Here is a 13355-nt window from a genome sequence, read left to right as displayed (position 1 = left end):
TCCATACCGCAACTTCTAAATGTCCATACCGCCACTTCTAAATTTACATTTTAACCACTGGTCATCATCATAGAACAAAGAAGAAATAAGGGATAATAATAGTGTAATATTGTTAAAATATTTTTATTACTCCAAAAAATCAAAAAATGTGTAAAGAAAATGATAAAAGAAAGCAGTTTATCTGAATATATAAAAGATAATGGTATTAGTCCCCTAGTTTGGCATGCAGAGTATGTTCTTTTTTGCCATTTAAAGAGCCAGGAACACTGCATGGTGCTATAATGCTGTAACCCAAATCAACCTATACAGCATTTTATCTCATTTTATAACTGAACAAGAAAAATACACATCATCATTTAAATAAATAACCCCCAGTATGTTTTCTGTCAATTGGCAATTCATATTTATTTTGTTTCAATAGTGGTGATAACCCACTAATGTGATATAAACTGTAGTGTCACTGCTTGGTTTAATGCGTTGGACCATTATGAAGTATAATGTGGGAATGGTAATTAAATGGGGCCTCACTATCTGGAGCACATCATCACCATCATCCCCATTTATATAGCGCCACTGATTCCGCAGCGCTGTACAGAGAACTCATTCACATCAGTCCCTGCCCCATTGGAGCTTACAGTCTAAATTCCCTAACATACACACACACAGACAGAGAGAGAGAGAGAGAGAGACAGAGACTAGGGTAAATTTTTGATAGCAGACAGTTAACTTACCAGCATGTTTAGAAGTGCTAACCACTAAGCCACCGTGATGATAGTTTGTTGAGTCACCTAATGTTGTAGTGGTTTGCTGAACATTAGCTCATACTTGCCAACATTTTTTTTTTTCTTCCGGGAGATGCCGGCTGGGACGTGGGCGTGCAGGGGGCGGGGCTGCGAAATCGCGTCATTTTGGCCCCGCCCCCGTGACGGAATGACGCAAATCGCGTCATTTTACAGTGGGGGCGGGGCTAAACGCCGCGATTCCGGGTGAATCGCGGCGTTTAAACTAAATTTTTCCCCCTTCCTATCAGGGAGATTGCCACACTCGTCCGGGAGACTCTCGCAAAATGCGGGAGTCTCCCGGACAATGCGGGAGAGTTGGCAAGTATGCATTAGCTACTGTCCAGTTGATGGCCTGTGGCCTAAGATTTTTTGGGTCTTCTTGAAAACTCCATTTGTAACTATCCTCATATAGGTTTTATTGTTAATTTGTAATTTATTCTACTAAATTGTTGAACATGTGATACTAAAATTCTTTCCTTATTGATTGTAATCTTTTTAGAGTCATTTTGTGGCGTGTATGACGGCGATTCTGGACCAGATGGATGACCAGCATTATGCTCACTACATTGAAATATTTCAGTCTAGTTCAGACTTGGTGGTAAGTACTGTATGATATTTTTAAATAGATGTACCTAGCATTAAGATAACATTTAACACAGTGTAACCTTATTCATATAACTCTTAAAGGAAATCAAATCAAGTCATATGTTTCACGAAGCATAATGTTAATTTCCTACAATACATTTTTCTGCCACCACATGGCACCTTGAAAAACTATGCATGTCAGATGAGTGGGGTGCATGCAGCGCATGTGTACTGTGCTTTGTGACGCAAACGTTTGCCTCCCATCCAAGTAGGCTGCATCTGTGGTCTACGCAGAGGAAGCTGTCACACACTTGCAGAAAAAAAACACATGCGATTGGTTAGTGGAGAACTGTAAGTGATTGATCTTTGCCTCCACTCAGACCACAGGTGCTGCCAATTCATTCATTTAAATGAATTCAATATTTTACCTAATTATTATTTACAGCAACTGTTAGTCACTGTAAACTGTGGTTTTCGCGACAACATCATACAATAATTCAATGACAAACTATCTGGTTAACCATGGTATTATCAGTGGCCTGGTGCTTAACATTACATTATACATAGACAGAATACTACATGTGAGTTTAGTTTTGTGTTTATCTGTATATATGTGCTTGTACAGTTTGACCTGTCTTTCATTACAAATATTATTATTATTATTATCTTTTTTTATAAGAAGCACAAAAAGTCAACAGCACAAATCATGAAATTTATAGTAGTATACAATACACAGACAGCAATGATTTATAATACTTTACATTATACATTAATAAACTAAACAAAATTGTACCAGACATTTACTAGTTAACAGATTAAACACATATAACTTAGTAATGCAGATCAAGTTATTTATGGCACAGTGAATAAGAGTGATGGTAATGTCCAACGTGAATAGAACGTGATGAAAACAGAACTCGGGAGTCAGGCCTAGAGGTACAGAGGGTGATGGACTAGCAGAAGTAGAACTCCAGGAGAAAGAGGGCCCTGCTCCTGATAGCTTAAATCCTAAAGAGAACATGAAGACTCAAATTGGGTGGCACTGAGTGGGGGGTGATAGCACTGGCAAAGTAGTTAGGAGGAAGGCTGATAGGCCTGAAAAAATAAAAGAGTTTTTAAAGGCATGCCTGAAGCCATGGAGAGTAGACAATAACCTGATAGGATGCGGGACATTGTTCCACGGGTGAGGAGCAGCTCGGGCGAAGTTCTGGAGGTGGGATTGGGGAGAGGAAATCAGTGAGGCAGCAGTCATTGGCAGAGCGAAGGGTGTGGGACAGAATGAGGGTAGAGATGAGGTTGGAGATGGGGGGGAATTTTTGAGGGCTTTGTAGATGAGGTTGAGGAGTTTAAATTTAGTTCTATAGGTTGCCAGTGTAGTGACTTGGAGGGAAGGAAAGCAGAGATAGAACAACAAGAGAGAAAACTAAGGCAGGTGGCAGCATTGAAGATAGGCTGAAGATTGGCAAGGCGGGAGAATAAGAGTGGCGGCAAAAGACAGTGTGTGGATTTATTAAATATATATTTTCCAACCCAACACGCTTGGTTTTGTCATTTTACATCCTGTCGGCAAAATCGCTGATAACCTGCAATTTAAGAAAAAACAAAACGATGCTTGATAAATAATACTCCATGTATATTATAAACTTTTATAAGGCAAAAAGTGGACAAAGAGGGCAAGATAGCAGCCTGACATGTTGTGAGATATCACTAGCTCCTAATCATAGATTTAGATAGGTTACACAATTAATTTGATACAAGGGGACATTTTCTTGGTCCTTTATGGAGCTCCATTGATTGGAAGTCTAATAGTGCTCTCTCTGTACTAGTGTGCTCAGTACAGTAAAGTCATTTTTACTGGATTATGCTTGTGTGGCATAGCTGTATTTAACACTTTGTTTTTAAATTCTATGTTTAAATGATATGTTTGCAAAATGTGTATACTTAATCTGTTCCAGGACTTTTTGATGGAGACATTTATAATGTTTAAAGATCTTATTGGAAAGAATGTTTATCCTTCAGACTGGATGACTATGAGCATGGTTCAGAACAGGTAAGAGAATCATTGTTACAACTATTAGATACTGCTTGTATTTATTTTACTCATAGACCTATATACTAATTATTGCAGAGTTCTTGACAGGACATCATTAAAGAAAGAACATCTTTGAAATATACTGTAGATTTCTCAGTCTCATTGCTGCTCAGATACTTTATTGTTTAGGACGTGTGGCATTTACAATCTGTCCCCATGTTGCAGAGGGGTATGCGCCATAACTCGGGAAATCTCAGTTACATAAAGTGTGGTGCACTGGGAGCTATATCATGCTGTGAGTACACGGTCCATCCACTACTCTCCCATAGAGCTTAACATAATTCTTCTATTTAGTGCAATAAGAAAGAATTGGCTGAATTAAGAAGCCTTTGCTGCCTGCTCACCATGCAATACAGCTGCTGGTTGCTCCCAGCTATAGGTAATAGAAATAAAGAATCTGAGGGTCTTGTCCACATCCGGACTTCACCTTTATAAATTGATGCTATTTCCTAAATATAATACCTTCCATGCAATCCAACAGAAGATGCTCTAAACGTAGGTCTCTTGGAACTTTATGTTCAATAACAGAAATAGTGTTTTTGCTAACTGGGAAAAAATATATTCTGTGCAGTAAATGCAAATAGTCTCTTACACCTTTAGTGGCCTGTACCTCATGTTTGGGCATAGATAAGCAGTGCACCTTTGCTACATAGAGCCACTGGTTTAACTCTACTGAATAAGATATGGGCATTCAGCTGCTATGGACAGGAGGTGTATCAGTCCAGCTTCTGATTGGAGAGGGTTACAGTTATCCAACCAGAAGTGTGACTGAAACACACCTCCAGTCCTTTACAGCTATGTATGTCTTATTCAGAAACGTTAATATGGCAGCTCCATAAGTCTCATGGTCTTTAAGGTACCTTTAAAGCTTTGACAATCACTCTATGAGGCTTGTCTCTCTGTCTATTTGAAGAGTCGCACTCCTATTAGTTTGAATGTACAGGGGCAAAAAGGAAAATAAATGGGTGAGTCAAAAATGTTTGATTGGGAAAAGCCATAAGGGATACAGCAATATGTAAGTAACTAAATATGCACTTGATACTTAATATGTGTATATTTACAGTACTTGTTTAATTTAAACAATTCAATGGTGCAGTGCATTACAACGGTAAAATACAGTGGATGGAGTGAATGTTATGTAGGCGAGGTATAAATTCTGCAGGTACTGAATGTATAAGGCCAAATTAGAGCATGTAAAAGTGTTCTAATTTTAGTTTGTTTTAAAGAATAACTCTAACCAAAACTGTAGATTTTGCTTTCGATGGAGTTGACAAAGTCATGGTAAAAATATAAAGCTCTACTTACCTTTGGTGTTGCATCTCTCTGGTCCAGTGAGTCTCCCTGCTGGCTCCAGTGGTCCACCAATGCACTCATGGGAGGCTGGCATATGTTAGCCTAGGGGCAAGACTCGATTCAGTAGACTATAAGGAACATTTTAAAGCAAAAAAGACGCAGGTGGCCCAGTGACCCAGCCCAAAATAGCCCACTACGGAACCGACCCGGGGGGCAGATGCCTTTGTGAACTTTCCATTCATTCACAGGAGGGTCATCAATAACACAAAGGCCCATGTGAGCATTAGCAGTTAGTAGGAGAGAAGATTGTCGCTCTGGCTTTGAGGAGACCTGCTCAACTCTAAGATAATGAAAGACTTTGAGCATTAACAAAGCAGAATATGTTGATGGGATGTTCACTTATTACGCACCAGATTTAAAATTGTACTTTTGTGAATTCATTCCCTTAAATTGTTTACGTTTATCCAACTGAATGTCAATAAAATGTTCTTCTTGTTTTGTTTTTCGGTCAAACAGATTGCCAGACAGATCAACACATATCCTATAATGTATCTAGTAGTAATATAATCAACATATGCTGTTCAAGGCCGGTTACCTTCTGGCATTAAGAAAATCGCAATTATGTTTGAGATGTGGTGTGTAACCAGTGTTCAATCCTGCAGAGAGTGGGCATCAATGTAGGGCACTCTATTGACTCTCTTGTGTTCACTTTACTGAATGCGAGAATACCCTTCCATAATAATTCATACAAAACTAAACTGGGACTAAATAAATCTGTCCTAGACCTGTACAAACCACGCCCCCCAATGAATTCAAACCCGCCCACTTTCTAAGCAACCACTCGTATTATCTGAGACGATTCACCCACTTTACCAAAAGACCTATTCCTTCCAAGGTCAGCAAATCAAGGCTATCTCGCTGGAATTGTGATAGTTGGAAGGTATGCATGTTTGCATGATTTACTTGGTTTTAAAATCGCTAGTAACAGCATGCTTGTTCACACCAGTGGGTAACTGGCCAAAAGGAACCAAAATGAGAGTTTATTTGTATCATGTGCAACAGTTAATCTAAGGAAGATTTTAACAGTTAGAATTTGAATTGCTAGACTGGATTATCTTTTGCTGGCTTGTAGTTTGGTTTTATTCCCATACATGGATGCACACTGTAGTGAAATAAATGAAAAATAAGAAAGAATTCCCTGATGTGTAAAGTGTACTTGCATGAGAAATTCATTGCACTGTTTGTCATTGTTTGTCCTGTCAGAGCTTCTCCTTTAGCTAAATATTTTGTGACACTGAAAGTAAATCAAGTGATCCATGCTAGTGTGTACAGTGTGTGCTCAGGTGGAAGTTAAGTTGAAATGTTTCGTCTTATTTATAAGTACTACAAACTACAGTTTTGCAGCTGAAATCGAATGGGTGCTGCATATTTTATATTTGCATGTAAATAATAAAGTCTGGAAAACTATTTTAAATCAACATAAGTCCCTTAAACAGTGAAGTCTGTGAGAATAATTATGATATTATGATTAATGTTATTATACTGGGGAGGGGAAGAGGTGCTCCTGCTGGAAAATGAGACTTATGTCACAATGTCATTATTGTTAGCTGATAGATCTCAATTTCTTGTTCTGCAGTAAACTCTGATTGGCTGTTGAAGGTTAGTATTGGAAAGGAGCCTATAATAGTGCCAACAAACGCACCTCTTTTCCTTTTCACTCTTCTGTCTCTCCAGCAGATATACTCAGCAAGTGGTCCCAGTTGTGCATGCTTCTGTTGCGACTGTGGCAAGTCTGCTTCTCAGGATCATAGTAATATTGTAATCCATCTGTCATAAAAATATATATTTATTTGTACTTTTGAAAACTGGTAGCTCAGTGGTTAAATCCACTGACTGTACAAAATGACATTGTCAGTTTATCTGGAAATTGACTAAATGTCCAGTGTTGACTGATTTTGAATCATGGACAAATCACTGTGACTTCTATTGCATACTTGCCAACTCCCGGAACCTTGCTTCCGGGAGTTGGGGGCGTGACTGGAGGGAGGGAGGGGGCCAAAACTGTACGTCGCGGGGGGGGGGGGGCAAAATGATTGGCCTCGCCCCGCCCCCTCCCACCCTCCAAAATGGCGCGATTCACCGAGAATCGCAAAATCTTGGATCCGGGAGAAATTCCAGCTCCCCCGGGAGCCCGGGAGACTGACCCGAATTTCGGGAGTCTCCCGGACTTTCCGGGAGAGTTGGCAAGTATGTTCTATTGTCCTAGACACCAAACATTATATGGTAAGCTCAACTGTACAGTGGAACTGCATAAAATGTACAAGATATATGTTTAATATATGAATCCTTTTCATGAGTACATATAATTAAACAAGTTACCGTGTGTGTATAAACTCCCATACTTAGAGAGATTATTTAGACTTGTACTTCCATTGAATTTCCATCATTCCAAATGACCGCTCTGAAAATAGTACAGGCACTCCTCTACTTTGCACATTGACACGAAATATGTGGAAAGAATCCCCAGTGCAAGCAGTCCATAATAAATTATGTTGATAATTTGAAATATATACAGCATTACTAATTAAGATACTGTCAATTAAGGAAATAGTTCTTATGAATAGCATAGTTTCGTGCATCAATCAGTGAGCAACAGGCACTTTAAAATAGCCATTTTTGAAATGCTGCACTCACCAAATATATTTTGGAAGGAAGCACTTATCCAAGAATAGACAGTGGTATCACGAACCAAAACCAGGTAGGTAAAAGCAGAATACAATATGTGGTTTCTGGAAAGCCGCTCTACCACTGCACAAGGCAGATACCACTTAGGAGGTCCACCATTGTCAGTCTCTGGGTTAGATGGGTTTAGCCACATTTATGTATTAATCATAACAGTGATGGGACATAAATGATGCCTCTTGGTACATACATGTGGCACTTTTGTGTGGAGGAAGCTTTTTATTACATTTGGCAAAGTGTGTGTAGAAATGAGCTTATCTGCGAAGAGCAACAGAAAGCACAAAAATAATTCAACTAAGAATAGAGATCAAGAACGGATCTCTGCCAAGTTAGAGCTGGCATGACATTGAAGAAGAATAAGTCATCATGCAGGAGTAGGGCCTTTGCGAGAGCTCCCAGAGAAGCTTTTCTTTAAATGTTTGTAGGATCCACGGAGTAAAAACGATTTAGTCTTAGCTAGGTGTAAAATATTTGGGGCCAGACTGTATCCATAATGAAAAAAAGGGAGAAAAGAGGTTGTATTACTGTATAATATAAAAATTGCTAATGCACGAAGAGCAACCTTTTCATCTTGAGCATCGGCCCTTTTTAATTCCTTCTGGTGGTCCCAAGGTATCTTAGTATATTGACTCTATTACTGGAAGAAACTGCATATCTTAAAGGGTGACAAAGAGCAGTCTGTATTACTGTATATCATATGGTGTGTGTATTTGTGGCATGACATAGTGTGTACTACTGGGCAGAGAGCTGTCTATACTACTGTGTAAGGGACATTCAATGTTACTATAATGGGGCTTTGTGGAGATTTAATGGATTACTAGAGACTTGACAGCTTGTATTACTGGGCAGGGGCAATCTATATTTTGGGACAGTATTTGGTTTCTGGGAATTGAGTAGTATGCATCACTGCTTATTGGGCAATGTGTAAGTGGGTAGGAAGTAGCTGAGTTCTATTTTTATTATCTGTTTTTTATCTGACTTATCTAAATCCTCTCTTGCCAGTTATAATATAGAATATATTCTATACTTGTATACATGTGTTGTCAGATGTTCTCATGACCTTGTTATAGGTGACATTTCATATTTCAGTCCCTAAATTGCTGGCATCTGTCACAAAATCATTGTTCAGCTTATTTAATTGCATTGTTTTATTTTCTCATGAATTCATTCCTTTGAAAGGTCAGCATGATATGTAGTTTCTTAATTATATTTGATAAATAAATCATTTCTTTCTTTCTTTCTTTTTTTAACTAGTGAGTTACCACTCTCACAAACTTGTTAAATTATTGTCGTTATTGTCAGCTCTTCCTAATTCCCATGTTGCATGTACCAGTTCTCCCTGTGGCTATAAGGTCAGTCTGGCATCAAATAAGAATAAATTAACTGTTCATGTTCACATGTTGGGCATAATTTATGTGCAAAAGAGGCTCTCACAAATATAGCATATTTATGTCTTTATTCTGAGTAGAAGGCATCTCGAAATATGTCCAGCTCGGTACCTGCAGCATCTACACCTGATTCAGCCTTATGTCATCCATACACCCACATACTTGTACACACAACCAGGTCACAAACGTTTATAAACATTTGTTTTGATAGCGAAAAACACAATTGCAAGTTAGATTTCATACAATACAGCAGATATAATACTTCTTTATACTCGCTGAATGAAGGTAGCAAAAATATTAACCAATTCCTATAATAGTGCAGCTTATGACCATCATCCTCATCATTAGCGGGTATTTGCCCCGGGCCCCCTAACAGGTGAGACAGATAGGGCTCATGACATGTGTGTATATTCGTCACCATGCTGGTCTGCCTCAGCTGCATTTCTAGAACACGGCCTTGCTGTAATCAGCCTACATTAGGTCTCCTCTTCCCTCCCCTGCTCTGCCTCACCAGTCATAAGGAGGCACAAAACAGAGACAGAGGACACAAAATAATTCCAAATATGTGACAATACCAAAGGGCCCGCCACACTGTGCACTGCACACTCCTATACCTCACCAACATATTTGTCTCAACAACTTTGATGTGCAGTCCCAGCTGCTAAGCCACACTCTTCACTCCACGTGGTAGTGACTGAGTGCAATATCCGCCGACTTTTTCAGACTTGCAAATAAAGTTCAGTCCGTGGAGCCTTTACGTCCATGCAAGCACCATCCTGGATGGGTTCAATAGGAATAGGGACTCCTAGTCAGCACTATTTTGAAGAGAGAACATCTCTGCTCCTATTTAACTCCTCTCATGTTCTCTCTTACCTCCACCAGTCCTACGCTCACTTACAGGCACCCTGGGGTGTGTGGCACCAGCATGTCTGCTAAGCAGGATGGTTTGGCTCCCACATTAAGAAGAAATCAGTTCCAGAATGTGGGTGGTCAGATCCCATGACAACAGTCTTTTTGCTAATGCTGCTGAACCATCCATGTTACATTGTAGCACTTGCATCAAGAATCCAGGAGGTGCCATTGGTAGCCCCTCTGATGCCGGTATACTGGCTGCTAGCTGGGGCTAAAGTGCGGTGGCTCTGTGCCGCCACTTAGCTCAAAGGCTGCTACTGTGTCCTTTCCGTTCCTCAATCCCACAATGCAGAGCGGTGGCAAACTACCGCAGTATTTGCATCAATCCCCAGTAGACCACCAGGATAAGTGAAACTATATTTTATTATCATTAAATACATTTTTAAATTAAAAGCACATCTAAAATGCATGCTACATTGGTGAAGGGGGGAATGTGTTACAGGGGAGGAGTGGGGGCACAAATGTGTTACTACAAGTGCAAGGGCGGAGATTCAGTTACTACAGCGGCGAATGAGTTATTTATTGACTAAAAGCAAAAGTATTCCAAGATAAATCATTCAAAAATAATTCCTTGGTAATGCAGCCAACATTTCTATCAGTGTACAAGGTCATTACATCACTGGGTAGAACAATTACTGTAGGGCATATTTAGCATATTTAGCATATGATGAAAAGCATGAGGAAGTCTATTTAACAATCATCGCTGTGACACATGTACCTCTGCAACACTTGTTCTGTTATCTCCATCTCAGGATAGTGATAACAGAAAATTGATGTTAAAAATGTTTTCGTCTGTGCTTACAGCTCCACTGCTCATGTGTCAATTGACTAATCGGGACATGCATATGCACATCCCTGCAGACTGGTTTGGGGAAGTGGTAAGGTATTCCCTTCCGTTTTGGGTCAGTATTGTCAGGGCAGCGAAATATCGCTCAGCTGCCATTTTATTGATACATTGCAGTGATAAAAAAAAATAGCCATAATGGCACATATTGATAAATGAGCCCAATATGTGGCTACGTGTATAGATAACATTTGATCAGAGAAAAGCATGAAACAAGGTACATTTTTTGTAATAACTTTCTTTTACCTATTTACAAAAAAACAAAATTATATAAAGTAGATTTGTGAATATCATATACTTTTTCATTTGGTGATTTCCTGAGGACTGTATTTTGTTTATTGAACATACATTAGTGTATACAGTATTTCTTAATGACTTTCTGAGAGGTTGCATCTTGAAATAGATTAACTTTAAAAATAATTTAGCAGCTCTTTAGGACATCTCATCTCCATTGAAAAGCAGTGGTAGCGAAACTGAAAACATGAGGGTTTATGTGCATCTTAAATATAATTTTGTACAGTTCTTTCTCAGTACATATGTCATGGTTCAAATACAAAGTGCAACTCAGGAGCCAGGAATGAGGTGAAAACACACAAAGTTTATTGCCGGAATAACAATCTGATGGTGTAATACTGAATATACAGGAAAATGCAGGAATAAATACCGGGTAGATGGCTGATGTAGGAAAGCTCCCAGATAGCAGGTAAGCAGTGAAATAGAGAGATCCAGACAGCATGAAACCACAAGCACAGCAGAGGGTAGGAACAACAGGATGGGACAACAATAACCAGCAATGAATGCTGGGAGAGACAAGTATAAGAAGGACACACCCAGGTGCAAGGAATAATTAGTCAACAGGAAGGTTAACTCTTAAAGCACAGGAGGCAGGCACAGTTGCAGCACCTCTGGTGATCAGAGGTACTGCTGCTAACACATAAAATGAACACAAATACTGCACAGTGCAAAACAAACAGGTACTGCAGGATGCAAGCAGCATTCACAAGGGAGATGATGCAAAGCAGACGGAGGCAGACCGTGACAACATATACATAAAATGTAGGCTATTTGTGCACTGGTTCTAGAAACATATTTACAGAATTCACCATCAATATCTAACATTATTTTGGATGGCTGAGCCAATATTTATTTTTATTTTCATTGTTTCTTAAAAATAATGATTTGTGAATCAACTTGAAACAGCTATTTTGTCCACCGATATTTCCATTTTGAATCAGAAATAATGCAGGATGCATAGTTACACCCTAGAGGATAAGCTTACACACTAGAATGTGCTACACCCAAGATTTCTAAGAATGCTCTTGTAGTGTAGAAACCATGTAATAGAATTCTATAGTAGAAGAAAATTGTAAATGTTTTTCAAGCCAAATGTGGAGTTCATTGGTGAAATGACAGTACTGGCATTTTGCATTAAAGTACAAAATGTAAGGGATAATTTTCTTGTGCATAAACTTTTACTGAATGATCCTTTAATTCCCCAAATCTTTTCCTATTGATTACTTAAACCTTTAAATTCCATTATTGTTTATCTACACTATATATCTATATGACCTAAACAGTATGGGTAATAATAATCCCCTCATGTCAACTGTGCAAGCATTGGCAACTTTTAATATTCATCACACATTGTACGTGCAAATTAAACAAGGCTGTTTCATATATAGCATCTCTTTGTATTCCGGGAAGATTGCTAAATGGCATGTTGTACACCTTGCTGTATGTTATGGATCAATGTCTCAATTCCCAAGTGGGCTTGAGATTTAACACTAATGTACCAATCTATTTTGCTTGCAAGGTTGACCACAAAGCAATGAAAATTTTACTTGATGTACTTGCAAGATGCATATTAAGCAGCAAATAAAAAAATACATAAAAATGAATTCCTCCAAGGGCATAACACTGTAGAAGTTATACTTTCCTTTCCTGTGGCAAATACATTATGTTAATTAATTTCCCTGCAATTGTAGACTGCTGTGATTTAGTTAAATTTTGATTCTGATATTATTTATAATAATTTTAGTAGTCTTAAACACTAAAAAGTTACAATAAAAATGTTGCGCATTGTGCTCTGATGTGACATGGGGTCTTTTGCATGATTAACCCATTAACATCCACACAATGCCTCTTTACGGACGTGGTCTGTAAAAACACTGCACATAAGAACGGCGTCAACTCTGTGAAAGCGCTGAACTCGAGAGGCGGTCAACGACCATTATGAAGGATATCACAGTTAAAAAATGTAAAGATAACTGTTTCAGCATTAACTGGAGCTTGTATGTCAGCTCCAGTTAGAACAAACTGCTGCTGTTAAAATTTAAATATTATTGTAGTATTCATGCATATCGATTGCGAGAACTCCAACAAGAATTACCCGACCTGAGGACTCCGAAGGGCTGCTTCCCGACCATCACCGATGATGACTCCTCTTCACACCGACTTCAGCTAATGACGATGAAGTAAGAAGACGACTGCACTTGATGATGTCATTGACCATACCGACTCGATTATCGCTGTTGTTAAGGGGGTAATGTAAGTATGCACCCATGTACAATGTAGAAGGCTTTGTAAACTACATTGTACATGGGTGCATACTTACATTACCCCCTTAACAACAGCGATAATCGCGTCGGCGCGGTCAATGACGTCATCAAGTGCAGACGCCTTCTTACTTCATCGTCATTGGCTGAAGTCGGTGTGAA

General features: G+C 39.0%; 1 protein-coding gene across 2 annotated transcripts in view; it reads left to right on the top strand.

Moving 5' to 3' along the window:
• DOCK2 (dedicator of cytokinesis 2) overlaps positions 1-13355 on the top strand; it is a 699501-nt gene that overhangs the window by 476924 nt on the left and 209222 nt on the right. For both annotated transcript variants that reach the window (XM_075209814.1, XM_075209813.1), the window contains exons 28-29: positions 1282-1380; positions 3323-3417. In XM_075209814.1, coding sequence (XP_075065915.1) covers positions 1282-1380; positions 3323-3417 — 194 coding nt within the window. The remainder of the gene's footprint in view (positions 1-1281; positions 1381-3322; positions 3418-13355) is intronic.

Source organism: Mixophyes fleayi, chromosome 4, assembly GCF_038048845.1.
Source record: "Mixophyes fleayi isolate aMixFle1 chromosome 4, aMixFle1.hap1, whole genome shotgun sequence".
In the NCBI taxonomy this organism is placed as follows: Eukaryota; Metazoa; Chordata; class Amphibia; order Anura; family Limnodynastidae; genus Mixophyes; species Mixophyes fleayi.
Note: the sequence above shows the minus strand (reverse complement) of the source record. Positions and strands in the feature narration are given on the sequence as shown.